The 27570-nt window shown below is 44.9% G+C and overlaps 1 protein-coding gene across 1 annotated transcript in view; it reads right to left on the bottom strand.

The window, feature by feature from the left end:
* The window catches only part of LOC134929650 (chloride channel protein C-like), a 563568-nt gene that overhangs the window by 350514 nt on the left and 185484 nt on the right, over nucleotides 1-27570 (bottom strand). The window contains exon 12 of the mRNA XM_063925230.1: nucleotides 18518-18627. Within this exon, the coding sequence (XP_063781300.1) occupies nucleotides 18518-18627 (110 nt within the window). The remainder of the gene's footprint in view (nucleotides 1-18517; nucleotides 18628-27570) is intronic.

The raw sequence follows: 27570 nt of genomic DNA, 5'->3' as shown, positions 1-27570 counted from the left end.
ATTTTCAAATTCCACTTCATCACTGTCCCAAATAATCAAGATATCATCGATATATCTCTTAAAGATGACCAGATGTTCTCTCATATCACCAGTCAGTGTTTCACATTCCCATTGACCCATATACAATGGGAATGTGAAACACTGACTGGTGATATGAGAGAACATCTGGTCATCTTTAAGAGATATATCGATGATATCTTGATTATTTGGGACAGTGATGAAGTGGAATTTGAAAATTTCATGGCTAAAGTCAATATAAATAAATTTAATCTCAAATTTACACACACCATAGGTGGGGAGCGAATAGAATTTCTTGACCTAGTGCTTGATTCAACACAATCACTGAATACTGGTATAATAGAAACATACACGCATTTTAAAAAGGTAGATAGCAATAGCTACTTACAGTTTGACAGCTGTCATTTGAGTAGATGGAAAGAAAATATACCACTTTCTCAGTTTACGCGACTGAGAAGAAACTGTACTAAGGTAGAAAAGTATGAAGAACAATCCAGCATTTATATTGAGAGATTTAACGAACGGGGATACCCAGCTAGTCTAATAGAAAGGGCAAAATGCAAAGCTAAAAGTAAGGTCAGGGATGAATTGCTTGAATATAAAGAAAAAAAGAAATGGGGGGAGGATGACTCAAAAGTGCTATGTCCCTTCAGCACTCAATATAATGATGCAAATAAGACAGTAGAAAAGATCCTACGGAAAAACTGGCACATATTACAGATGGACCCAATATTAGGGAAATGTCTTCCTAACAAGCCTACTATTATTTATAGGAGAGCAAAGACAATAAAGAGTATGGTTTCTAAAAGCTGCCTGCTAAAATTGTCAGATGATAGTGCACCAAATAAAGGAAATATGTTTGGGAACATTAAAGGGTTTTACCCGTGTGGGTCATGTAAAATATGCCCACAAGGATTAAAAGGGGCAAAACATTTTGAAGGAAATGTATCAAGTGAACAATACTTGATTAATTCCTTCATTAATTGTAATTCATGCTACATTATTTATATGCTCATGTGCCCGTGTGGGCTTAAATATATAGGTAAGACCAAAAGGCCCTTAAAGATTAGGGTTCTTGAGCATTTAAGAAATATTAAGAACGGGGTAATGAATCATAGTGTGCCGAAGCATTTCCAAAAGCATCATAATAGTGACCCAAAGGGTCTAAAATTTAAAGGAATTGAACAAGTTGTGTCAGATCCAAGAGGAGGAAATCGTGATAAGAAGTTGATTAAAAGGGAAACATACTGGATAATAACGTTAAGTACCCTGATACCAAAAGGGTTAAATGAAAATTATGAACTGACTCCGTTTATTGAGGAACGTTAATGCAAGTTTAAAATGAATGCAATGAAACGCTCCTTCTTGGTCTTCCTCGCTGAGGAAGTGTTGGTGTCCCCTGATCTAGTATTTATTTATACATTTTTTCATTTATACATGCTTTGTATATGACTAAACTGAGTCAGGAGACTCGAATCCCCGGAGATCGGGACCGCTGCAGCGTAAATGGCTGTATAATAGCTTTTTGCACAGAGTGTCTTAATTTAAGTGAATTTAAGCTAATTTAATGTGCTTCTAAACATACTGGCTAATTAATGGATAACTGGCATAGGAGAGACGCATGTTTTTAAACCTGGACAGTCTATTGTGGACGCATTGTTTGTTTTAAAGTAAATTTATTGTTGTAAGTAGCTGATTGGCGGGAGCCGTTCTTAAAAGGTAGTGTGACACGTACAGCAAGCCAGCCCTCTGACGAAGTCTGTGACGAAACGCGTAGGGGCGTGGCTTGCTAACGTGTGTGGTCGTGCCCCCTCCTGTCTCGGTTGCTATCGACAAGTGACGGTGTCCCGACGTGCGGCGGCTGTGTCCAGCGGTCCAGCGGTCCAGCGGTACGGGGTTGTGGTCCTGTCTCAGGAGATTGCCGGAGGTTTGGAGAACTGCCGTGGGCATATGTGTATAAATCATGTGGTATTAAGCCCACAGCGGATTTTGTTCTGGTACAGGCAATTAACGTTGTGTTTTAACCGGAGTGTTTGTGTGCTTTTAAAATTAAAATTGATTTTGCACTATGAAGCGCCTTCCCTGTCTCTCTTTCTAGATACCTGTCTCCCGTGGAATTCCGGGTTATTTATGACGGCGGGGGAGCAGCGGTTCTGCTAAAAGAAGGACACTGGTGCACCCAGTCTCCTTTGGTTGTAGAGAAGTGACTTTTAAGCTGTACTGGCTAAAGACTCTTTGCTAGGATATCTTTTAACTATACTGAGCGCACCTGATTATTCTAAATTGTGTGTGTGTATGTATATATATATAATACAATGGAAATAATATATATATATATATATATATATATATATATATATATATATATTACAAACTGATGTGTTTCTGTGTGTTATAGTGTTTCTGACAGTGGTATATTTTTCACACAAGAGCAATAAACATTGGTTACATGAGACTAAACAAGTGTTTGGAGTTGGACATATGTCAACATTAAAATATTGTGGGACAATGATATTTCACCTTGTGTCTTAATCCATATAATCCATGTTAAACATTGTATATATGTTACTTATAACACGCAAAATGAGGCAACAGTGCCCCCTACTGTTTCTTTAGCATTTATGTATATTTCATAATTAGACCTTTGTACCTATGAAATGTCTTATTCAGGAGTTTTCCAGCCAATATAAGCTGAAACCAATCAGTATTAATTAGCCCTGATCTGCCTGGATGAACCACTGACTGCAGGAAGTGCCAGAATGATCTGAATATAACTCAGCCTCTTGGGTTTTAAGTAGCACAGAACCAGAAACTAGAATTTTAATTCCAAGAATACTTCAGAGCTTTAGTTGCAAAAGTGTTACAAAGATTATTAAGAATATTTTGAGAATACAGAGTATGGTACAATCTCAAAAATAAAAAAAGAATAACAACACAGAATCCTAACACTTATTGAAAAGATTTTAGGCGTTTCTGTTGTGGGGGATTTAACAGGTTAAGAGGTATGGTGCATTCCCAGCATATGATAGCAGATGTCCCCCAAGAAATCAACACATATATTACAGGGAAAGGGATAGTTATACCCTCAGCTGCCCTCACTTCCCCTCACCCTTGTGTTTTTTTAACTAGTCAATGCTGAACAGGAAGGAAGGTGTCATATGCTTTCTCATATAGCTGGGATGTGTTGTTGGAGGATGAAGGATGCAATTTCCTACCCCCAAACATTTCTGACTGGCACAAGATAAGAGATCACTGATGCTGAAAATACATTTCTTCTCCCATTTTATGGCTGGGGTTGTGATCTTGTCCCTACTAAACACATTTATGGCCTCAGGACCACTCAGAGTGATAACCTCTTAGTCCCCTGGGGTTATGTCCACAGTATTTACAATTTAGCAGAGGAGAATGAAAGTCAGTTCAAGAAATAACATTTACCACACAGTCAATCTGAGGAATACCATTTTCTGGGATCCGAACATGTGATGGATTCTGACATGTGCTATAGAGGTTTAGTTTACCTTGACAAGGTATATATCAGTGCCTAATTAATTAACAGGCTGAAGAATAGAATAATTTTTGAAGAAACCCTACCTGCACTGAGGGGGTTGCTAAATTCCATCCTCAACTTCTCAGTAATCCTCTTAAACCACAGTGCCATCTCATGCCCTTTCAGCATGCTTGGAGAATTGTTTGGCTATTGAAGGGGCCCTAGACTGCACACCCTAATTGCTAGTAATAAGAGGTGCTACCTTTCTGAGACCCATAATGCCACACACAAAGAGAATACATTTTGCAATAAATTTTGCAATGTGAGGCTTTTCACATAATGTTGGCCAAGATTACGGGCTCACCCTCCTCTTCATGGTAACCTCATGGTCGGGTAAGTCCCTAACCACAGGGCCGTCTTTTCGTATGGGCTCAAGGGGCTCTTGCCCAAGGGCCCCAGGAGTGAAAGGGCCCTAGGCTGATAGCTGAGGGTCTCCTCTTTCCAGGGGTACCAGATTTTTGAAAATCGGCCCTGGGGGACCGGAGATATCCGACTTCAAAGCAGTGGTCCCCATCCAAGCCTGTTAATTGTTCTTCCCAGATAGATATCTCAGGTTGTATCTGACTTAAGAGTTTTTCTGAGGGTACACTACAAAAGCTGGGACTCTCCCCTTTCAGTGGACACTGGCAGCTTGTCTTTACTATGCCCAAAACCAGAGATATCAGCCTTCAAGTAGCTGGTCCCTGCTCCGCCTCCACACGCCTAATATGCAGTTTTATATTTTTGTTGGTGGATTGCTCTGGCTCCTAAACTCTGATCCCCAAGTCCCCAGTATCTCCTGAAAGGTGGGACTCTCTAGTTTTTTTTATCCCACTAAATCTAAGAAATCTATTCCCAGGAACTGGAGATATCTGCAGTAAAGCTAGCTGCCCTGACCCCCGGAAAATTCTGAATATTAAGCCCACTCCACTATCCACCCCTCCCCTTTGTATTAAGCACCCCCTACCACCCTGGAAGTCATGTACCAGGGCACCTTCATGCAGCACAATGTCCCCTTCGACAGTTTAGTGTTCTCCTTCCCGCCCCATTTGTGCGTAAAGGAGTAATTAACAGAAATAATTTCTCCAGGTCCTACATGCTGAGTAAAAGATAGAACGCCCCTACCCCCCGCGGAACATCAAAGCTGCCACTGATAGCATCCCCACACCTCGACCGCTGATGGGTGGGTAGGGGCCCCAGTGCATTGCTGTGCCCAGGGGCCTACACTGCTGTTAAGACGGCTCTGCCTAACCAGTGTCGGACTGAGGCTTGATTGGCCCAGTGGAGAAATGCAGTGGTAGGGTCCCATGTTTAGGGTTGTGGCCAGTCTCCAGAGGGGGTGTGACAAGCCACCACATTGGTTTGCCTAACCATTAGAGTGCATGCGCAAGGCCCTTGATAAATATACATAGTAAATACTGCTAGTGCATGCATGATAATGTACCAGATTAATATCACTGTAGAAAAATACACCATAGTCCTGTGCAGCATAAGGTACAATGTATAATGTATCATTCAAGTGCACTTGTCCTGTGGGCCAGTCAGAAACTGTCCCTAACATTCTAAGACTTCAACTCTAGGGCGTGGGACAGCCCAGCCAGAACCACCCCAAAGCATCATACTAGTGAGGAAAGTGAAGTGTGTGAAAAAGTTGGATAGATAAGAGCAGATACTTCATGTATTAGTGTTACAGGGGTGAAAAATAAATATGTGCAGATCGTTACATGTAAAAAAAAACAATTAAAGTGCAAGAGAGTGCTAAAGTAAGTATTATATTTTGATGACCTGGAGCAGCCCAGCAAAAGCAATTCAGGGGGACCCATGCCTCAAAATTCACCCAACAACTTACATATTACAGTATATAAATGTTTAGGTCTTACATTTATTGGGGTCGATTCAATTCAGCAACAGTTGAATAGCGCCGGGAATTAGCTCCCGATGCTATTCAATTCAGCTAAAGTTAAGTCGGAGAATGGCCATTCTCGCGGACTTAACAGGTTGTTTTGTCGGGAGAACAAGCATTCTCCGACTTAATTACCTGCGGCGATGCTGATTCCCGACAGAATCAGCCTCGCGCCGGCCGCACGGCAGCTCTTTTGTCGGGTTTCTTCTCTCACCCCCCGGGGCTGAGAGAAGAATTCCCGACAATTGAGGGTAACTAGTCGCTGTATTGAATAGCGCCGGGAGCTAATTCTCGGCGCTATTCGACTGTTGCTGAATTGAATCGACCCATTGTGCCTTATTTTAAATGTGCAGTCATAATGTTTTTTCTTTAAACATATACAAATGTGTACACATGCAAAAAATATGTATACTTTAAAAAAAAAAAAAAAAAATTATATGTTGTCTGCCCCTCCAAACACTGCACAGTGCTGTTTTGTTAGGTTACTAATTGTATGGTTTAATGCTTTTAAATCACATAGCATAAGTCTATTGTACTTGGCCACTCTTATCCATGTTTACGTTTTACTTGTGGCTAATTCACCTTTGTTACATTTTTAAAATAAGGCACCTTGTTATCATAGCGATTTTTCTATTTACAGTGCCTTGCCTAGCAGCTTCAGCCGACCCGATGACTTCACATACACTGGAAGTAAATGCGAAAAACTGGAAGTTGACAGTCCGAAGGTGCATACGGCGTTGCCACGAAGGTCACAGGGGTGAGCATGTTCTGTATTTATATGTATCTGTATACAGTGTCACTTGTATTTCCTGATGAAGGGGAGCATGTCCCCGAAACATTGAATTTTATTACACCAGCTTGATGTTTTCACAAAGTCTCAGAATGCCGCCTCTGTTTTGGTCTATGTATTGGTGTGCTGTCCCTAGTGTAGTGCACCAGAGCAAGGATCCCTGAGGGGTAGTAGGAGTGCCCAGAGCTGTGGTATCTACATATGTGTATATATATAAATAGAGAGAGAGAGAGAGAATTAGGTTGTGCCAGCACTCAGGCCCGGCGCTACCCGCTCAGCAAAGGGATGCAAAGCAAGTAGGCGCCAGGTAGGAGAGGAGCTCTGTCTGCTTTGCATCCCTGCGCTGCGCCTGGGACCCTGTGCAGAAGGCACGGTGGAACACACTCAGCAGAGCCTGGAGAGGTGCTCTCCCTGCTGTGTGCTGTTTCTGCCGGCTGCCGCTGCACCAGTCACACTGACAGCACAGCGGCGCCGGCAGCATGAAGAGCGGCCGCCGCCCCCTCCCTCTCTGCCAGAGCCGGCACCGTCCCCACAATCTCTTCCTGTCTGTCGCACTGTCCAGTAATCAGCAGCACCAGCAGCCACTCTCCCTTATGCACAGTGCACACTGAACCACTGAACTGTAAGCACTCAGTGATTAGTATCACACTCACCCCACCCCCTGTGTCCTGCGGCCACTAAGGAAGAGGAGGAAACGGGCCACCTGGTCCGCTGCCAGCCTTGCTCTGCACCCCAGAGCCCAGCACTGCAGCATATATGTGTAAAGTGAGTCGTGGTGGTGACTGGTGAGTCGTGGTGGTCCCCCCCACACACACACCTCCCGGTGGTCTCCCCCCCCCCCCCCCTAGTAGCAGTAACCAGGTGTCATTCAGCAGATTAGTTTAGAGAAAGGAGACATATTCAAATAAGCAAAAGTGGTGTGCATCTATGCTTTTGCTTATTTGAATACATCTTCTTTTGGTAATTTAATCCGCTGGGTGATGCCTGGGTACTGCTACTAGTGGAGGGGAGCACTCACCAATCACACCTTAGGGCAGTGGTTCCCAAACTTTTTGGAATCACGGCACCCTAGAGCATAAGAATTTTTTTCACGGCACCTCCAGGACAAAGAAATATTAAATAAAGTAAATTGTGTTTATGTGTCATTCGTAAGTTAAACTGTTTGGTGAGGGACAAGATTTGATTCTGTTTGTCCACATATTTTATGATTGGCAGCCCCTAGCACTGGTATTGCCTATTACATTGACCAGAAATAATATGTGCCGGTCCTGGACCACCAATCCAAGGCACCCCTGCAAGTGTCCCTAGGCACCCCAGGGTGCCACGGCACACAGTTTGGGAACCACTGCCTTAGGGAACGCCTGGTTGCATGTACTGTGTGTGTGTGTGTGTGTGTATATATATATATATATATATATATATATATAAAAACACAGATGGCCGGCACTCTGTTAAGATTTAGAGAATGGTGCCCGGGTGCCTTCCATTGTCCACAATGCAGGGTGCAGGGGATAATATGCAGGTAGATTTGTATAGTGGCACTCATCATGGGTCTTGGTAGTACATGATCAAAATCAGGCTACCAGCGCCATAAACATGCTGCTTATGGTGCTAGTTGCCTGATTTTGACCATTTACTACCAAAACCGTGAGTACCGCTATACAAATCTACATATATATATATTTAATGCCTACCCTTTGCATAGACGAGGACCTCACAGTGCAAGAGAAGGCCACGAGACCAACCGTCTGTGTCTGCTAAATCCCCACCCCGTGTGCCTGTAGCTGTCCCCCTCCCCTTCAATATGTGCTACTCCCTTTTGCCCATGTGTGCATTTGCCTTTACCCATGGGTGACTCTGGTCATATCTGTTAGCCGTTCATGGGCCAATGTTTCAATGTTTTGGCCTTGTCCCCCCAGATAAAATATGCCAGTCATCCTCTTCACCAAAGAGTGCTGAGCTTGGTATGCTCCCCCACTCCTGCCTGCATGTATTTGCTGTCCGACGGCTCCCGCTCAGCACCTAATCCCAGCCAGCAGCGACCGCCAGGGAATTCATACTCAAAGGCGCTGAATGCAGGTGGGGGAACGCAGTGCGGGGTGTCTTGGCAAGATCCTGTGTGCACATGTGCCTGGGCCCCCACCTCATTGCACACTCTCTTTCCCTCTCTCCAGGCCCTCCCCTTCCCCACTCAAGCGGCACTGCTACTGTGGGCACTACTGTGTGGTATAACGTATATAAGGGGTACAGCTGTGTAGCGTAATATGAATAAGGTAGACTATGTGGTGTAATGTAAGTAAGACTGTGCTACTGTGTCGTGAAATATGAAATGCGGGTAATATTGTGTGGCCACACCCCTTTCTCGTGAGACCACATCCCCTTTTTTGCTGTTCCTTTTTAAGGTATGGGAGTGAGGGCGCAAATTTATAGTTTGCAGGAGGCGCCAAACACCTTAGCACCGGCCCTGCCAGCACTCCTTTGCTAGATGTAGCAATCATAATTGCTGGTGCATTCTGATTACCCAACCATAACATGTCTGGGTCCAATATAGCAATTGTGGGGCGGCACTGCAGATGTCTATAATAGCCAAAGCCTCATGTTGAGAATCAACATTTCAACGCTTTATTGATGCGTTTTCATCTGGATACTGACCCCACAATTGCTGTATGTATGTATGTAGATAGATAGATAGATAGATAGATAGATAGATAGATAGATAGATAGATAGATAGATAGATAGATAGATAGATAGATAGATAGATATTGTTAGGAACTGCAGCACTATTGGTGTGAGCACTCTAGAGCCCTCAAAAGGATCTTCACCAATAGCAACCCCTCACTGTTTCCTTAGTGCTAGATACGCACACTGGAACTTAAGGGGCCCCCTGGAATTAAACCTTCAGCAGTAGGGGAACACACAATAGGGTGGGGACCACAGAATAATGGACTAGGGAATACCTGGGGGTAAAGGCACACAGGAGCATTGAGGGTGAGATCAGAGATGGGTCGTAATTTCAGCCAAGGCAGACATGGCACTGTGTAGATAGTATGCAAGCTGAGAGCAGGAACACTTATAAGGCAGATGAAGGGCTAACACACTCAGCTACAGGTAAGAACAGGCAAGGCAGGAGCTAGGACATAAATGGGCAGGAGATCTGGCAGACCAGCACAGAGAGCTGGGCTGGATGGCTTGCATTAAGAGTAGCACAAACTAATGGGGAAGTCAGCCTGGGAGTGCCTGAGTAATTACCAAACTATGGTGGTCATTCCGAGTTATTCGCTCGTTATTTTTTTGTCGCAACGGAGCGATTAGTCGCTAATGCGCATGCGCAATGTCCGCAGTGCGACTGCGCCAAGTAAATTTGCTGTGCAGTTAGGTATTTTACTCACGGAATTATGATGTTTTTTCTTCGTTCTGGTCATCGTAATGTGATTGACAGGAAGTGGGTGTTTCTGGGCGGAAACTGGCCGTTTTATGGGTGTGTGCGAAAAAACGCTACCGTTTCTGGGAAAAACGCGGGAGTGGCTGGAGAAACGGAGGAGTGTCTGGCCGAACGCTGGGAGTGTTTGTGACGTCAAACCAGGAACGAAACTGACTGAACTGATCGCAGTTGCCGAGTAAGTCTGGAGCTACTCAGAAACTGCTAAGAAGCGTCTATTCGCAATTTTGCTAATCTTTCGTTCGCAATTTTGATAAGCTAAGATTCACTCCCAGTAGGCGTCGGCTTAGCGTGTGCAAAGCTGCTAAAAGCAGCTTGCGAGCGAACAACTCGGAATGAGGGCCTATATGCAGCTGCAACGCTACATGTACTAAGCTCACTGATATTGGCCCTCATTCCGAGTTGTTCGCTCGCAAGCTGCTTTTAGCAGCTTTGCACACGCTAAGCCGACGTCACAAACACACCCAGCGTGATTCTAAGAAACCCTTAGAATCAGATTTAACCCGGATCTCTCTGAAGAATAATTTCTTAAGGTTAGGAGCATGAAGAAATCTTTCACTAACCACTTTTTCTCTTCTGGCCCATAGCCCCTCCAGTGTACCAAGAAATGTACCTGCCCCCTTACAAACTTGGATTCTTGGATCCTCTCCACTACAAACTCCTGATGACCCTGAACCATAACTGGGGAAGGTCTTCTAGGACAACAGCCTCTGAACTCTTTAGAGAGAAAGGCTGGTTTTAAAAGAGAACAATGGAATGTATTATTAATCTTGAGACTTTGGTAACTTGAGACGAAAGGTTACAGGATTTATTTGTTTAATGATCTGAAATAGGCCAATGTATCAGGGATTCCAATTTCTGAGAATGCTGCCAAATTTGAATATTCCGGGTAGACAGCCACACCAAGGGAGTTATTCAAGTTTGTTAGCAAACCAAAAAAAGTTAGCAATTGGGCAAAACCATGTTGCACTGTAGGTGGAGCAGATGTAACATGTGCAGGGAGATTTACATTTGGGTGGGTTATATTGTTTCTGTGCATGGTAAATACTGGCTGCTTAATTTCTACCCTGCAATTTATATTTCAGTTTGAGCCCACCCAAATCTAACTCTCTCTGCACATGTTACATCTACCCCACCTGCAGTCAGGGCCGGTCATAGGGTGGGTCAAAGGGGACATTTGTACTGGACCCCAAGGATCAGAGGGGCTCCATGTATATGCTGATAAGTGCCTGGCAGGGATGTGAGCCGTCTTGTCCAAATAGGGCAGCGAGCTGTAGGCGGCTGCAGCCACAGAGTCACAGGAGCCTCTCACACACAGTGACTGTGTGGGATGAGTGTTTGGCCACTCTTCCGGATTCTGCTTTGTTGCAGGCAGTTACAGGATATGGCAGCAGCTACACTGGCTAGGATTCCCGTGACCTGCAAAATCCTCTTCTGGTGGGGACTGCTGTGCGGTGTTCGGGTCTGGGGAGTACAGCATAGGTGAGTGTCTCCCCGGGGTAAGAGCGAATTGGTGTGGGGATACAGGGCTTTGGGATGGGCTGGGGGAGCCGGGAATGCCGTACGGAGTCATTGGGGAGAGAAAGACTGTGGGTTGTGTGGGACGAAGGAGAGAGGGAGACGCAGACTGTAGCATGTGTTGGGGAAAAAGAGATATACATATTTCTATATTTGTATAAGTATATATATATATATATATAAACAGTTTTTAATATAGCGCAGATTCCGCTTTTATATATATATATATACATGAAGGGGGCCCAAGAGATATCACTGTATGGGGCCCCAAGATTTCTGTTGATTGCCCTACCCGCAGTGCAACATGGTTTTGCCCAAACCTGAATAAGGCCCCAAGTCGCCAACTTTAAATGTACACGATCTTCTATGTCTGTCTGAAAAATAATTTGAGTTGAGTGAGGCTTTGCTGACACATGGATGCACCTTTTTCCAGATCACCCAGAGATGAGAAACAGGGCTAGAAGGAGAAAAGTGTTGTTGAGTCGGGACAAAAGCATTAGACCTGGGATGATACCCAGAAACACAGACAACCGGTGATACTGTGGAAGATGAATGACAGGAATTATAGCTGCTCCACCCAGTCATTATGACACTTCAACACATTAACAACGGAAATATTAATCCAGGGATTGATTTACCCACTCTGTCTGTCCATTTGATTGAGGGTGATAACCTGAGGAAAGGCTGAGATTGATACCAAATTTTGAACAGAAAGATCTCCAGAAGTGGGAAATTAACTGGGTACCTTGATCAAAAATGATATGCTAGGGCAAGCCATGTAACCTGAAGACATGAAGGATGAGCAATGCTGACAGCTCCCTAACACTGGGTAGTTTAGACAGAGGAATGAAATGAGCGATTTTTCTGTAACAATCCACAATTCCCTAAATTGTAGTACATTTGGAGGAAACTGGAAAGGTCCACGATGAAATCAATGGAAATATGGCTTGGAAGGCACAGATAATGGTAAGACATATCCAGAGGGTGGTGTATAAGGAGTTTAATTCCTGGCACAGACATCACATGACCAAACAAAGGGCCTAATTCAGACCTGATCACAGCAGCAATTTTGTTAGCTAATGGGCAAAACCATGTGCAGTGCGGGGGGGGGGAAGTTAGTGTATTAGAATGCTTAATATTTGTAGACACTCCCTTACTAATATGTGTAAGCCTGAATCTTCAGTGATGGTCCCTGGGACCAGGGGGATGCTTGGAAGTGAGTGGTCCAGTGTGCAGTGTGCCAAGGAAAAATGTGACATATGAAAGATATAAGTTTTTCACATGTGATCAGAAGTCTGTAGATGGATTTGATCAGTATGTTACAGAGCTGCAATCACTCAGTAAAACCTGTGAGTTTGGTGATTGAAAGGATTCACTGATTAGAGATCGTGTTGTCTGTGGAATACCTGATAATAGACTCAGAGAGAGATTGCTGAAAGAGCAAGACCTAACACTAGACAAGGCAGTGACTATGTGTAGATCTGCAGAAATAACTAGATTTCAAGCCAAAACGTTACACAAGAAAGTTGATGCTGCTGTCCATGTAGTGCAGAAAACAGAGCCAAGCAAACCTCCATTCTCAAGAATGAAGCAGACTAAGCCACAGTCTAATAAGGAAATGTGTAGTAGATGTGGAAATGCTCACAATCCTAAAATGTGCCCGGCTTATGGTAAAACCTGCATGAAATGTGGTAGACTTAATCACTTTGCCAAATGCTGTAAAATGAAAAGTGAAACAACCAATGTGCATGCTGTTAAACAAACAGAGGAATTCTTTGTGGATTGCATTGAACTTTGCAGTGCAGATAAGAAAGAATAGATTGTCCCTTTAACTGTGAACGAGATTGTCATTCCCTTTAAGCTTGACACTGGCGCGCAGGTGAATTTAATATCGTTTCAAGATTATAAGACTTTTAGAGTAAAACCTAAAATTCATCCAGCCAAAGTTAAAGTTACAGGGTACACTGGGGAGGAAATACCTGTGAAAGGTACATGCTTAGTGACACTGAAATATAAGGGATAACAGTTTAAAACATCTCTACTGATTGTGGATAAAAATGTGCAACCAATTCTAGGATTAAGTTCCTGTGAGAAACTAAGCTTGTTAAAGAAAGTTTTTATGGTGACATCACAAGTAGAAGATTACTGCAAATCGATGTTTACAGAATACAGAGACTTGTTTGAAGGTCTAGGTTGTTTGCCTGCAGAGCATAAAATAAATATAGACACGCAAGTTTCTTCAGTGATTCACCCCTGTAGAAAAGTGCCGTTTGCGCTGAGAGAAAAATTTGAAACAGATCATGACAGAGCAACTAGTGCTAAAATTCTTTGATCCTGCAAAAAGAATAAGAATTTCAGCATATGCTTCGCAATTTGGCCTAGGCTCAGTGCTGTTACAAGAACATGAGGATACATGGCAACCAGTAATCTATGCATCAAGAGCACTGACAAGTGCTGAAACAAGGTATGCTCAAATAGAAAAAGAACTTCTAGCGATCACATATGCATATGAGCGATATCATCAGTTTGTGTATGGTCAAACATTTACAGTGGAAACTGACCACAAGCCATTGGTAGCTATCATGACTAAATCATTACATGACTGTCCCATGAGAATTCAACAAATGCTTATCAGACTACAGAAATATGATGTACACTTCAGTGGCGTAACTAGAAATTTTTCTCCCCCAAGCCAAAAAATTCTTCGGCACCCCCCATCCCCCATAATTGGCACTATTAAAGGGATAAATGCCGAAGGCGCGCGCGCCGCAAAATAGGGGTGTGGCTTCGTTGGGATGGGCGTGGCTTCACATAAAGGGGCGTGGCATTGCAGGAAAAGACTACGTTATACCCCAGTTTTCCAACCTGCACGCCCAGACGTTAGCCACCACGGGAAAGAAAAATAATCCTGATTCATGCCCCTTACATTATTTGTAATTTTTCCTCCTTATAGTAATGCCCAGTATACATTATGCCACATACTGCAATGGCCCTTAGACATTATGCCACACACAATAATGCACATGGCACAATATGCACACACCATAATGCCCCCGACACATTATGCCACACACCGTAATGCCCCCGACACATTATGACAGGAATCGCAATGCCCGTTATACATTATGCTACACACTGCAATGCCCCTGATACATTATACCACATACCACAATGCCCGTGATATAGTATACAACACACCGTAATGCCCCCGACACATTATGACAGGAATCACAATGCCCGTTATACATTATGCTACACACTGCAATGCCCCTGATACATTATACCACATACCACAATGCCCGTGATATAGTATACAATACACCGTAATGCCTGACACATACCGCAATGCCCGTTATACCCTATGCCACACACCGCAATGCCCGTTATACATTATGCCACACTGCAATGACCCTGAGACATTATACCACATACCACAATGCCCGTGATATAGTATGCCACACACCATAATGCCTGCGACACATTATGACACACACCGCAATGTCCGTGATACATTATGCCACACACCGTAATGCCCATTACACATTAAGTCGTACAGTAAGGCTTCTAATTACTTTTAAATTACCTGCTCGTTGCCAGGGGTTTCATGCACTGGGTGTCATGCTCGTTACCAGGGGTTTCATGCTCTTGGTTCCATGCACGGTGCCAGGGGTTTTCATGCTCAGGGTGTCATGCTCGTTGCCAGGGGTATCATGCACTGGGTGGCATGCTCGTTGCTAGGGGGTAGTGCTTGTTGCTAGGGCTGTGCTCCCAGTGCCACATATGTCCCCAGTGCCAGATATTACCCCACAGTGCCAGGTACTCACATGACCCCAGTGCACAATATAGCCCCCCCTATGTGCCAGGTACACATATACCCCCCCCAGTGCCACATATGCCTCCAGTGCCAGATATTCCCCCTCAGTGCCACATATGCCCCCAGTGCCAGATATCCCCCCCCCAGTGCCAGATATTCCCCCCAGTGCCAGATATGCTCCCAGTGCCAGATCCCCCCCCCCAGTGCCACATATGCCCCCAGTGCCACATATGCCCCCAGTGCCAGATATCCCCCCCAGTGCCAGATATGCTCCCAGTGCCACACATGCCCCCAGTGCCAGATATTCCCCCCCAGTGCCAGATATGCTCCCAGTGCCAGATACCCCCATTCCCCCTCAGTGCCACATATGCCCCCAGTGCCAGATATTCCCCCACCCCAGTGCCAGATATTCCCCCCCAGTGCCAGATATGCTCCCAGTGCCAGATTTCCCCACCCCAGTGCCACATATGCCCCCAGTGCCACATATGCCCCCAGTGCCAGATATTCCCCCCCAGTGCCAGATATGCTCCCAGTGCCAGATTCCCCCCCCCCCCCAGTGCCACATATGCCCCCAGTGCCAGATATCCCCCCCCAGTGCCAGATATGCTCCCAGTGCCAGATTCCTCCACCCCCCCCCAGTGCCACATATGCCCCAGTGCCAGATATTCCCCCCCAGTGCCATATATGCCCCCTACCCCCTCTGCCGCCACCGCTCCCCCGCTGGTTTGTGTTGGAGGGACACGGAGGGCACAGCGCGCGCCTCTCCAGTGTCCCTCCTGCATCATCTCCGGCGGCCGCGGGTCTAATAAACGAAGTGCCGGTTCGTGAGCCAATCAGAGCTCACGAACGGCACTTCGTTTATTAGACCCGCGGCCGCCGGAGATGATGTAGGAGGGACACAGGAGAGGCGCGCGCTGTGCCCTCAGTGTCCCTCCAACACAGCAGGGAGGGTTAGCAGGAGCAGATTGACATGCAGACGCTCGTCCGCATGTCAATCTGCGCTAAATCAGTGGCGCCCCCCGCAGCCCCTCGCCCCCAAGCCACCGCGAGGGCTGCGGGGGCAGTAGTTACGCCACTGGTACACTTGCTGTACTGTCCCGGCAAACACATGTACATTGCTGATACACTTTCTCGTGCTGTGGACAAAAGTGAAGGTACCAAAAGTCTGATGGATGAAGAGATAGAAGCCTATGTTAATTTGATCGTAGCTTCTCTACCAGTGTCTCTTGCAAGACAAGAACAGATTAGGAAAGAAACTGAGACAGATGACACAATGAAAGTGTTGAAAGATATCATTCTGAAAGGTTGGCCAGCAGAAAAACATGCGTGCCCGCTGTCTATCCATGATTATTGGATGTACCGCAGTGACCTTACAGTTGTCGATGGTATTATATACAAAGGCAATAGGTTTGTCATACCTGCACGACTAAGAAAAACTATGCTGTGCAAGATACATGAAGGCCACTTAGGAGAAGAAACATGTAAGCTGAGAGCACGTGAAGTTATGTATTGGCCAAGAATGAACCAAGACATAGCACAGACTACAGCTACATGTGAATTATGTGTTACGTATAGACCGAAACAACAAGTTGAGCCACTGAGTCCTCACGCAGTGCCAGAGAGACCATACCAGAAAGTTGGCGCAGATTTGTTTGATTGTAATGGGAAAAGGTACATTGTTGTGACTGATTATTACTCTAACTACCCTGAGGTGAAGACACTACATACAACTACTAGTAAAGCCGTAATCAATTGCATGAAGTCAATCTTTGCAAGGCATGGTGTTCCTATGGAAGTGTTCACTGACAATGGTCTTCAGTTTTCCAGTGCTGAATTTAGACAATTTGCTGATGAGTGGGAATTTGTCCATACTACGTCAAGTCCCCCCTATCCACGCACTATCCACATAACTCAGCATTGGTCAGACTGAGTAAGGAAAGTAAACAGGCAAAACAGAAACTGTTCCATGACAAGCGAGCAAAAAGCTTATCTGATCTAAAATCGGGTGACCAAGTCGGTCTCAGAGATCACGAGAAAGGTATTTGGGTGCAGAAAGGTATTGTGCAAGCACAAGTAGCACCAAGATCTTATACTATACGTACAGAGCGTAGAACGGAAGTAATCCCCCCTCCTAAGCAAAACCAGCCTCGGGCTTTTTGAGCCGGTCCTAGTTTAAAAAATATCGGGGGGGAATTGACAGGGGTTCCACCATATTTGATCAACCAGCACCGGGCTCTGCGCCTGGTCCTGGTGCAAAAAATACAGGGGACAAAAAGCATAGGGGTCCCCCGTATTTTTTGTACCAGCACCGGGCTCCACTAGTCAGAGAGATAATGCCACAGCTGGGGGACACTTTTATATAGGTCCCTGCGGCCTTGGAATTAAATCACTAACTAGTCACCCCTGGCCGGGGTTCCCTGGAGGAGTGGGGACCCCTTAAATCAAGGGGTCCCCCCCTCCAGCCACCCAAGGGCCATGGGTGAAGCCCGAGGCTGTCCCCCCCATCCAGGGGGGGGGCGGATGGGGGGCTGATAGCCTTGTGAAAAAATAAGAATATTGTTTTTTGTAGCAGTACTAAAAGTCCCAGCAAGCCTCCCCCGCAAGCTGGTACTTGGAGAACCACAAGTACCAGCATGCGGTGGACAAATGCGTATTTTAGCACAAAACTTAGTAGATTTACTCACGTCCGAACGAAGAAATTTCATCGTTGAAGTGATCGTAGTGTGATTGACAGGAAGTGGGTGTTTCTGGGTGGAAACTGACTGTTTTCTGGGAGTGTGCGGAAAAACGCAGGCGTGCCAGGAAAAATCGCTGGAGTGTCTGGAGAAATGGGGGTGTGGCTTGCCGAACGCAGGGCGTGTTTTTGACGTCAAACCAGGAACGAAACGGCCTGAGCTGATCGCAATCTGTGAGTAGGTCTGGAGCTACTCAGAAACTGCTAAGAATTTTCTATTCCCAATTCTGCTAATCTTTCGTTCGCAATTCTGCTATGCTAAGATACACTCCCAGAGGGCGACGGCCTAGCGTGTGCAATGCTGCTAAAATCTGCTAGCGAGCGAACAACTCGGAATGACCCCATGAGTCTCATACCAGCCCTGTGTCTCTGTGCCTAGACCCTGTCATTATTTATTATATACTTATCTGATGTCTGGATTCTGTCTTTGCAATACTCCTTGTCCTAGACTTTATTATATAACCACCAACCATTACCTGTCATTATCTGCCATTCATCCTGGTGCATTTGTCATTACATATCCAAGTCTAGTCTGTTGCTGGATGCCCAGTCTCTTCATTTATTTTTGGTAATATCTTGTTTGGAAATAATCATGCAACATCTGTGAATACCTGCCTTGTTTATGTTAATCTGTGCCACTAATTATCTGCACCCAAAATATATCTGCATTTCCTGAATTCACTGAAATCACCTGGACTTTGTGATTTTGCTGCACTCCTCGGGAAATACATAACAACCATATAATTTTCTGCACATTATATCCTGCTGTGTTACCTTGATTAATGGTATAATTTGACATCACAGTCCCATTTGGTCCAAGCCACATAGAACCAGTTGGACAGTTATATTCAGAGACATCCCACAAATTATGTGAATCATGTGAGCTGTAAAAATAAAAGAAGTAGGATATGTAGTGAATCTGTTGCAGGAAAGCAACTGTTTAAATATGTTGAAATGTTAATATGTTGCAGTGAAATTCATGTAAAGTATAACCGATTTGCAAAACAATCTACAAAACAACTGTGTAAAAATGAGACAAATATTTTCACAATTTCTCACTATAAAGACACTTACGCTGAAGCACTGGGATCATATTGGGGCTATCTGCAAAAAATGTTGCACTACAATAATGAATTGTCCCATGCACAGTTTACATATTGTTAATTGAATATATTTTTTATTTTATTTCAGATTTATATGATCATAAAGAAGTGAAATTTAATCAGCAAACAAATATCTGCATTTTTCATTCATTTCATTGGTGTTTCCAGTAAGTTTATTAGATGTGGAAAACTAATTGCAATGGCTGGTCCCATTGAAATGAAAGGGAAAAGGTCCAGTAATAAATAAATATATAAATGTGCAGTGCGTCCTGTCCAAAATCCTCCACTAGCACCAGCAGCGGACAGCATAGGCTGGTTTCCACTAAAACAGGAACTCAATAAGTGTGCCCTACCATATTGAAAACAACCATTTGCTAGTGATCTCATTGGGACCCCTGACAATTTTTACCATCTTCCCCTCCAGTTGTCACTGTTCGCTATACATAATGAGTAAAACTATGTAAACTCATACACAATTTTAAAATAAACTATTATAAGAGATTCCCCTAAGAAGTCATTTACCACTTTTGTATGTATTTATTGGTTTTTTTTTATCATACATACAAAAATCGGAGAATACAAAGAAATGTTTTAGAGTCAATCCAGAAACATTATACAATAAGAAGCCACTACCAGAAAAGGTAGCAAGGAAATTCATAAGAACAGTACAAGGCAAGACAAATGTGACTGAACTGACTAAAGTAATAATGGCGGAATGTAAATCAAGTCAGAATCACCCAAGATAGAAACACTCCTACAAATATATCAAATTTGTAATAATAATTAAAAAAAAACACGATTTGTTAGGTTACAGATTTCAATCAAAAACATATAGAAATATAAAAAAGCCATATCAGTCGGACAAATTAAGTCAGAGTGGAGCAGACGGTATCCCTGGATCAGACTGAGCGAAAACAAATACTGTATAGGAATTCCAACTAAGGGAGTCAAAAAGACTCAAGACATGCTTCTGAAGGGGTTTTAAGAGGTTTAAGATGATGTTTAGCATTTTCAACTTCCAGAACAGTGACAGGGAAACAGATAGTAGCTGCCAATAATGGGTGTAATTGAGGTGGGGATATTGTATCCCAAAAGGCCAATTTGGCATCTACATCTACAGATGGTTGACTATAAATACCTGCATAAAGTTCAGAAAAGACTTGCTCTATGTCTACAGACTTAGAGGCAAAGGAACCATCAGGACGTCTAAGTGACTGACTGACTGACTGACTGACTGACTGACTGACTGAATGAGGGAGTCAGGTTAAGAACCCTTCAATACGAGAGTTAGAGAGAAGTCTGCCTGTCTTGTTCCCAAACCGGTAAAACCTGTGATTCTGATAAAAGGTATGTCTATCACCCAGTGCAGCCAAAACCGCATCAAATTTAACCTTAGCATCCAAGTAATGCTGCTTAGAGATAGGGGCGGATGTTACTTAAATTCCTGATAGGCCTCTGACAGATGACGCTGCATTTGTTTAAAGCCAGAGGTAAATCTTTTCTTTCTACGGGACACATTATTATTATTATTATTATTATTGTTATTATTATTATTATCCTTTATTTATAAGGCGCCACATGGGTTCCGCAGCGCCCAATTACAGAGTACAGTACAGAAACAAATAACAAAAACAAGAAGACAGTGACTTACAATTCAATACAATATAGGACAAGTACAGAATAGGTATATAAACATAGCTGTGTCAGCTGACAACACTGAAAAAAGTATCAGGGCAGCATAAAACAAGGGATTTGATGCTGTCAAAGGGAGTATTGAAAAAAGGATAGGTTAAGTAAGAGACATAAAAGCATATGAGGGAAGAGGACCCTGCTTGTGAGAGCTTACAATCTAATGGGGAGGGGCACACAGACAGGGGTGACAGAGATGGGGTAGAAAGTGAGCGTGTGCCACAGAAGGCTAGGGATGAGAGACGGCTGGGTTTCATGAAGAAGTGGGTCTTGAGAGCCCATTTGAAGTTTTGTAGAGAGGTGGAGAGTCTGAGGGGGAAAGGTAGAGAATTCCAGAGAAAGGGAGCAGCATGTGCAATATCTTGGAGGTAGGAGTGGGAGGAGGTAATCAGTAGGCAGGGGAGGTGGCATACATTAGCAGAGCGAAGAGGATGTGCGGGAGTGTAAAGGGAGATAAGGTCAGAGATGTAAATAGGAAAGGAGTGGGTGGGGGCTTTGTAAGTAAGTGTGAGAAGTTTGAAATGGATTCTGAAGGGGAAGGGGAGCCAGTAAAGAACTTGAAAGAGAGAGGAGGTGGATGTAGTACGTTTGGCGAGGAAGGTGAGCCGAGCAGCAGCATTGAGGGTAAATTGGAGTGGAGAGAGGTATTTGTCATGGTGCCATATAGGGAAAGATTACAGTAGTCCAGTCTGGAGATGACCAGTGAGTGGATAAGGGTCTAAGTGGCATCCTGGGTGAGAAAGGGTCTAATACTGCAAATATTTTAAAAATGACAGGTTTGTGAGAGGTGCTGTATCTGTGGTCTGAGTGAGAGGGAAAAGTCAAGGATTACTCCAAGACAGCACACTTGGGGGCTAGAGGAGATAGTAGTGCCATCGGGTGTCATACGGTATGCCGGCGGTCGGGCTCCCAGCGCCCAGCATACCGGCGCCAGGAGCCCGACGGTCGGCATACCAACAGCGTGGCGAGCGCAAAGGAGCCCCTTGCGGGCTCCACTGCGCTCGCCACACTGCAGGCACGGTGGCGCGCTACGCGCGCCACACTATTTTATTCTCCCTCCAGGGGGGCCGTGGACCCCCACGAGGGAGAATAGTTGTCGGTATGCCGGGTGTCGGGATTCCGGCGCCGGTATACTGTGCGCCGGGATCCCGACATTTGGCATACAAAAAGCCAACCGTGCCATCAACAGATAATGAAATTATGGGAGGTGAAGTTGTGCGGGAGGGCGGAAGGATGATCAGCTCAGTCTTAGACATATTAAGTTTAAGAAAGCGCTGGGACATTCAAGAAGAGATAGCAGAGAGACAGTTGGATACACAAGTCAGGAAAGCAGGTGAGAGGTCAGGGGAGGAAAGGTATATTTGAATATCATTAGCATAGAGATGATATTGTAAGTCAAAAGAGTTAATGAGTTCACCTAAAGAGTACGTAAAGCGAGAGAAAAGGAGAGGACAGAGAACAGAACCTTAGGGTACACCTACAGTTAGTTGAAGAGAGGAGAGACAGACAGAGAAGAAACAATCAGAGAGGTAGGAGGATAGCCAGGGGAGGGCAGTATCACACAGACCAAGGGAGTGGTCAAGCAGAAAAAGCAAAGATTTAGCAGAAAGTAGGCTATTGCAGACTTTTGTTAGGGCAGTTTCAGTGGACTGGAGAGGACAGAAGCCAGACAGGAATGAGTCAAGCAGTGAGTGGGAGGAAAGAAAGGCAGTAAGGCAGTTATAGACAATATGCTCAAGAAGATTGGAGGCAAAAGGGAGGGGAGAGATGGGTTGATAGATGGAGAGAGAGTGTGTGGATCAATGGTAGGGTTTTTAAGAATAGAGGAGATGAGTGCATGCTTGAAGGCAGAGAGGACAGTGCCTGATGAGATGGAGAGATTGAAGATGTGGGCAAGATGGGAGCATGCAGAGAGAGAAAGGTGGCGGAGGAAGTGGGAGGGGATAGGGTCAAGTGGGAAGGTAGATGGATGAGGTCCAATACTTCCTCACCAGATGCAAGGGAGAAAGCTTTCAGATTTGGTAAGAGGGATGGGGAGGGGTGGTAAGGGAAAGGAGCTGGCTGGTTGCTGATTGTTTGGTGGGATGTGATGTCCTGACTTATGGAGTCAATTTTGGATGTGAAGTGAGTGGCAAAGTCAAGAGCAAAGAGAGAGGAAAGGAGACAAGGTGGGGGTGGGCAGAGGAGGGAGTTGAGAGTTGAAGACTGGGAGGAGATGAGGTTCCTGAAGTATGACTGTTTAGTGAGGGAAAGGGCAGCACTGAAGGATGAGAACATAAGTTTGAAATGGAGTCTGCCTTAGGGCATGATTTCCTCCAATGTAGCTCAGCAGTATGTGAGTCTAGAGCAGAAGTAAAGGAAGCATTGTGTAGGGAGGAAGCATTGTATAGGCGCTCAGCTTACCTGCGCCGGGATGCCGACCACCAGGAAACTGACATCTATTCTCCCTCGTGAGGTGTCCATGACACCCCCCTGGAGGGAGAATAAATAGCGTGGCATGGTAAGCGTGCCACCGTGACTGCAGTGTGGCAAGTGCAGCAATCCCGCAAGGTGCTCTTTTGCACTCACCCCACGGGCGGCATTCCAGCGGTTGGGATCCCAGCACCGGTATGCTGGGCACCGGGATCCCGACAGCCGGGATATCGTAGTAGACCCGTATAGAGATTTGGCTTGTTCAGGGCATGAGAGAAACTGTATAGGAGAGAGAAAGGAGTCGAGCACGGAGGATAGGGAAGTGGTGTCAATAGCCTCAATGTTTCGCTTAGTGATGGTAGCCTTAGGGGGTAGAGATGGTGTAGCAGAGACAAATAAGTTAAAGAAGAGCAGGTGGTGGTCTGATAGGGGGAATGGGAAGTTGGTGAAAACAACAGTTATGGTAGACTTAACTTTGTTAACTCTCTTTCATCGAGGTTCATAGCGGCCACATGGAGAACATCGGGGGTTGTACGTGGTGGATGAGAGTACAGGCACCAAACAGTTAAGCCTTCTGGCTTCCCAGAATGCTCAGCTCCTCTCCCCTATAACCACGCCTCCATACTCAGGTAGATCAGTTTTGTTAACAAGCCCAAAGCAGGAAGTGGATATGAGAGAAGAAAGATATTGTACACATAAGAACACATTCTCGCAGACAGAAGAAAGGAACCAGGGACTAATGCCCAAAAAAACCCAGAAAGGCCAGGTGTGTCAGAGTGGGTGCCCTGCAGACCCTATGAACCTCAAAAAAATAGAGTTAAGATAGGTAAGTATTCCCTAATTCTCGTTTTCTTCTTCAGGTTTAATAGGACTTCACAGGGAGAACATCGGGGATATTTTTTAAGGAAGGGGATGCGCCTGAGAGGGTAACAGAATCCTGCTTCCAAAGGAAGCATCCTGGGATGCGAAGGTATCAAATGAGTAGAATTTTAGAATTGTGTGAATGGAAGACCACGTAGCGGCCTTACATAATTACTCAGGAGACACCCCACTGCGTGCTGCCCATGGAGAATCTACAGATCTAGTAGCATGGGCAGAAATTGATGATGGGACAGGAAAATCAGCTTAATTGTGTGCTTGTGCCAGAATGAGGTTTCCTCCTTCTTGTTTGAATTTCCTTATTACCCTTGGCAGAAGGGATATTGGGGAAAATATGTATGGTATATGAAAGTTCTATTGTACTGCTAGAACATCCATGAATGCTGCTTGCAGATCCCGTGACCTAGGTCCATATACTGGGACCTTGTGCTTGTGACATGATGTCATCAGATCCACGTCTGGCTGGCCCCATCTGTCCACTAGTAGTTGGAACACCTCTGGGTGGAGAGCCCATTTGCCCATGTGCACATCCTGACGACTGAGGAAGTCTGCTTCCCAGTAGAGGAGGCCTGGTATGAACAGTGCTGATATCGGTGAAAGATGAAATTTGGCCCACTTAGTGGCTACTTCTTGCATTGCCCTTTTGCTGCGAGTGCCACCTTGGTGATTGATATTTGCCACTGTTGTGGCATTGTCGGATTGAATTTGCACAGGCCTGCCTTGGAGAATGCTGCATGCCAGTGTCAATGCTTTGTACACTGCCCTCACTTTCAGTACATGGATTGGTAATTGAGACTTTGCCAGGCTCCATCTCCTTTGAAACAAGTGTTGCTTGGTTGCAGCTCCCCAACCACAGAGGCTGGCATCTGTAGTGAGAAGCACCCAATTTGGGATCCAGAAGGGGCGACCCCTGTCTAGGTGTTTGCTGTGACGCCACCAAGTTAATGGTAGGCGAACCTCCGGAGTTAGTTATTATCTGCCGTTTGATCTGATGAGGCTGGGCATTCCATTTGGCTAGAATCAACCTTTGTAAACGGCGAGAGTGAAATTGGGCAAATTCTACCATGTCGAATGTAGACACCACCAGGCCAAGGGCTTTTATGGCAGAGTGAATTGACACCTGAGGATGGTGAAAGAACCAATGTATTTTGTCACTTAGTTTCAATATTTTGTTCATTGGTAGAAACAGTCAATTTTGAGAGTATAGCAGGGCTTTCCCTGATGTACTGTACCATCTTTTGAGATGATATGAGTGAGGACTTTTTTCCAGTTGATAAGACAACAGTGAGTTTTAGGAAGTAGAGACGTGCAGCGGGCACTTTTCGTGTTTTGGTTTTGGTTCTAATTCCCCGCTCGTGTTTTGGTTTTGCCTTGGTTATGCCAAAACCACTCTTTCATATTGTTTTGGTTTTGGATCTGGATGATTTTTGAAATAAACTAAAAACAGCTAAAATCACAGAATTTGGAGGTAATTTTGCTCCTACTGTATTATTAACCTCAATAACATTAATTTCCAGTCTATTCTGAACACCTCACACCTCACAATATTGTTTTTAGGCCTAAAGTTGCACCAAGGTGGCTGTAAGCTAAGCGACACAAGTGTACAGCACAAACACCTGGCTCATCTAGGAGTGGCACTGTAGTGGCAGACAGGATGGCAGATTTAAAAAATAGGCCCCAAAGAGCACATAATGCAAAGAAAAAAAAGAGGTGCAATGAGGTAGCTGGATGACTAAGCTAAGCAACACAAGTGTGCGGAACAAACACCTGGCCCATCTGGGAGTGGCACTGCAGTTGCAGATAGGATGGCACTTAAAAAAACTAGGCCCCAAACAGTACATCATGCAAAGAAGAAAAAAGAGGGGCAATGATGTAGCTGTATGGCTAAGCTAAGCGACACAAGTGTGCGGCATAAACACCTGGCCCATCTAGGAGTGGCACTGTAGTGGCAGACAGGATGACAGATTTAAAAAATAGGCCCCAAAGAGCACATAATGCAAAGAAAAAAAAGAGGTGCAATGAGGTAGCTGGATGACTAAGCTAAGCAACACAAGTGTGCAGAACAAACACCTGGCTCATCTGGGAGTGGCACTGCAGTTGCAGACAGGATGGCACTTAAAAAAACTAGGCCCCAAACAGTACATCATGCAAAGAAGAAAAAAGAGGGGCAATGATGTAGCTGTATGGCTAAGCTAAGCGACACAGGTGTGCGGCATAAACACCTGGCCCATCTAGGAGTGGCAATGTAGTGGCAGACAGGATGACAGATTTAAAAAATAGGCCCCAAACAGCACATCATGCAAAGAAGAAAAAGAAGTGCAATGAGGTAGCTGTATGACTAAGCTAAGTGACACAAGTGTGCGGCACAAACACCTCGCCTATCTAGGAGTGGCACTGCAGTGGCAGACAGGATGGCACTTTAAAAAAGCTAGGCCCCAAACAGTACATCATGCAAAGAAGAAAAAGAGGTGCAATGAGGCAGCTGTATGACTAAGCTAAGCGACACAAGTGTGCGGCACAAACAACATGGGACGTGCTGGATTTTGCCCAGATGTATTACACGCACAGTATTGGTGGCACAGGATAGCGTACCCCTAGATCAAACACACACATGGCAAAGCCTATAAAATTAATTTAGATAATAATAACCCTTTTATTTGAAGCTATTATAATAATATACAGCACAGGCGAGCGTACCCCACACCACACAGGGCAAACCCTGTAAAAATGATTTGGATAATAATATAAGTAATGTATATAACCCTTTTATTTGAAGTAAATAATATACAGCACAGGACACCACCACTGGGCTTATGGCAGCACAAGACACCACCACTGGACTGATGCAACACAAGACAGCACCACTGGACTGGACTTATACGGCAGTACTCCCGGACTTATATGGCAGTACCCCTGGAGTTGTACGGCAGTGTGAGACAGGATGGCACTTTAAAAAATTTGTCCCCAAACAGCACATGATGCAAAGAAGAAATAGAGGTTCAAGATGGAATTGTCCTTGGGCCCTCCCACCCACCCTTATGTTGTATAAACAGGACATGCACACTTTAACAAACCAATCATTTCAGCGACAGGGTCTGCCACACGACTGTGGCTGAAATGACTAGTTTGTTTGGGCCCCCAATAAAAAAAGAAGCAATCAATCTCTCCTTGCACAAACTGGCTCTATAGAGGCAAGATGTCGACCTCATCCTCCGATTCCTCACCCCTTTTACTGTGTACATCCTCCTCCTCACAGAGTATTAATTCTTCCCCACTGGAATCCACCATCACAGGTCCCTGTGTACTTTCTGGAGGCAATTGCTGGTAAAGGTCTTCCTGGAGGAATTTATAATTCATTTTGATGAACATCATTTTCTCTTTCTCTTTCTTTTCATTTTGTGGAAGTAACCTCCTACACCGATCGCTGACAAGGTTACCGCCTGCACTAAACACTCTTTCAGAGTACACACTGGAGGGGGGACAAATTAGGTAAAATAAAGCCAGTTTGTGCAAGGGCATCCAATTGCCTCTTTTTCCTGCCAGTATACATACGGACTGTCTGACATGCCTACTTGGATGCTGTCACTCATATAATCCTCCACCATTCTTTCAATGGTGACAAAATCATATGCAGTGACAGTAGACATGTCAGTAATCGTAGGCAGGTCCTTCAGTCCGGACCAGATGTCAGCACAATCTCCTCACTGCCCTGCAACACCTCCAGCGGGTGGGCTCGGAAATCTT

Source organism: Pseudophryne corroboree, chromosome 5 (genome assembly GCF_028390025.1).
Source record: "Pseudophryne corroboree isolate aPseCor3 chromosome 5, aPseCor3.hap2, whole genome shotgun sequence".
NCBI classification, from domain to species: domain Eukaryota; kingdom Metazoa; phylum Chordata; class Amphibia; order Anura; family Myobatrachidae; genus Pseudophryne; species Pseudophryne corroboree.
Note: the sequence above shows the minus strand (reverse complement) of the source record. Positions and strands in the feature narration are given on the sequence as shown.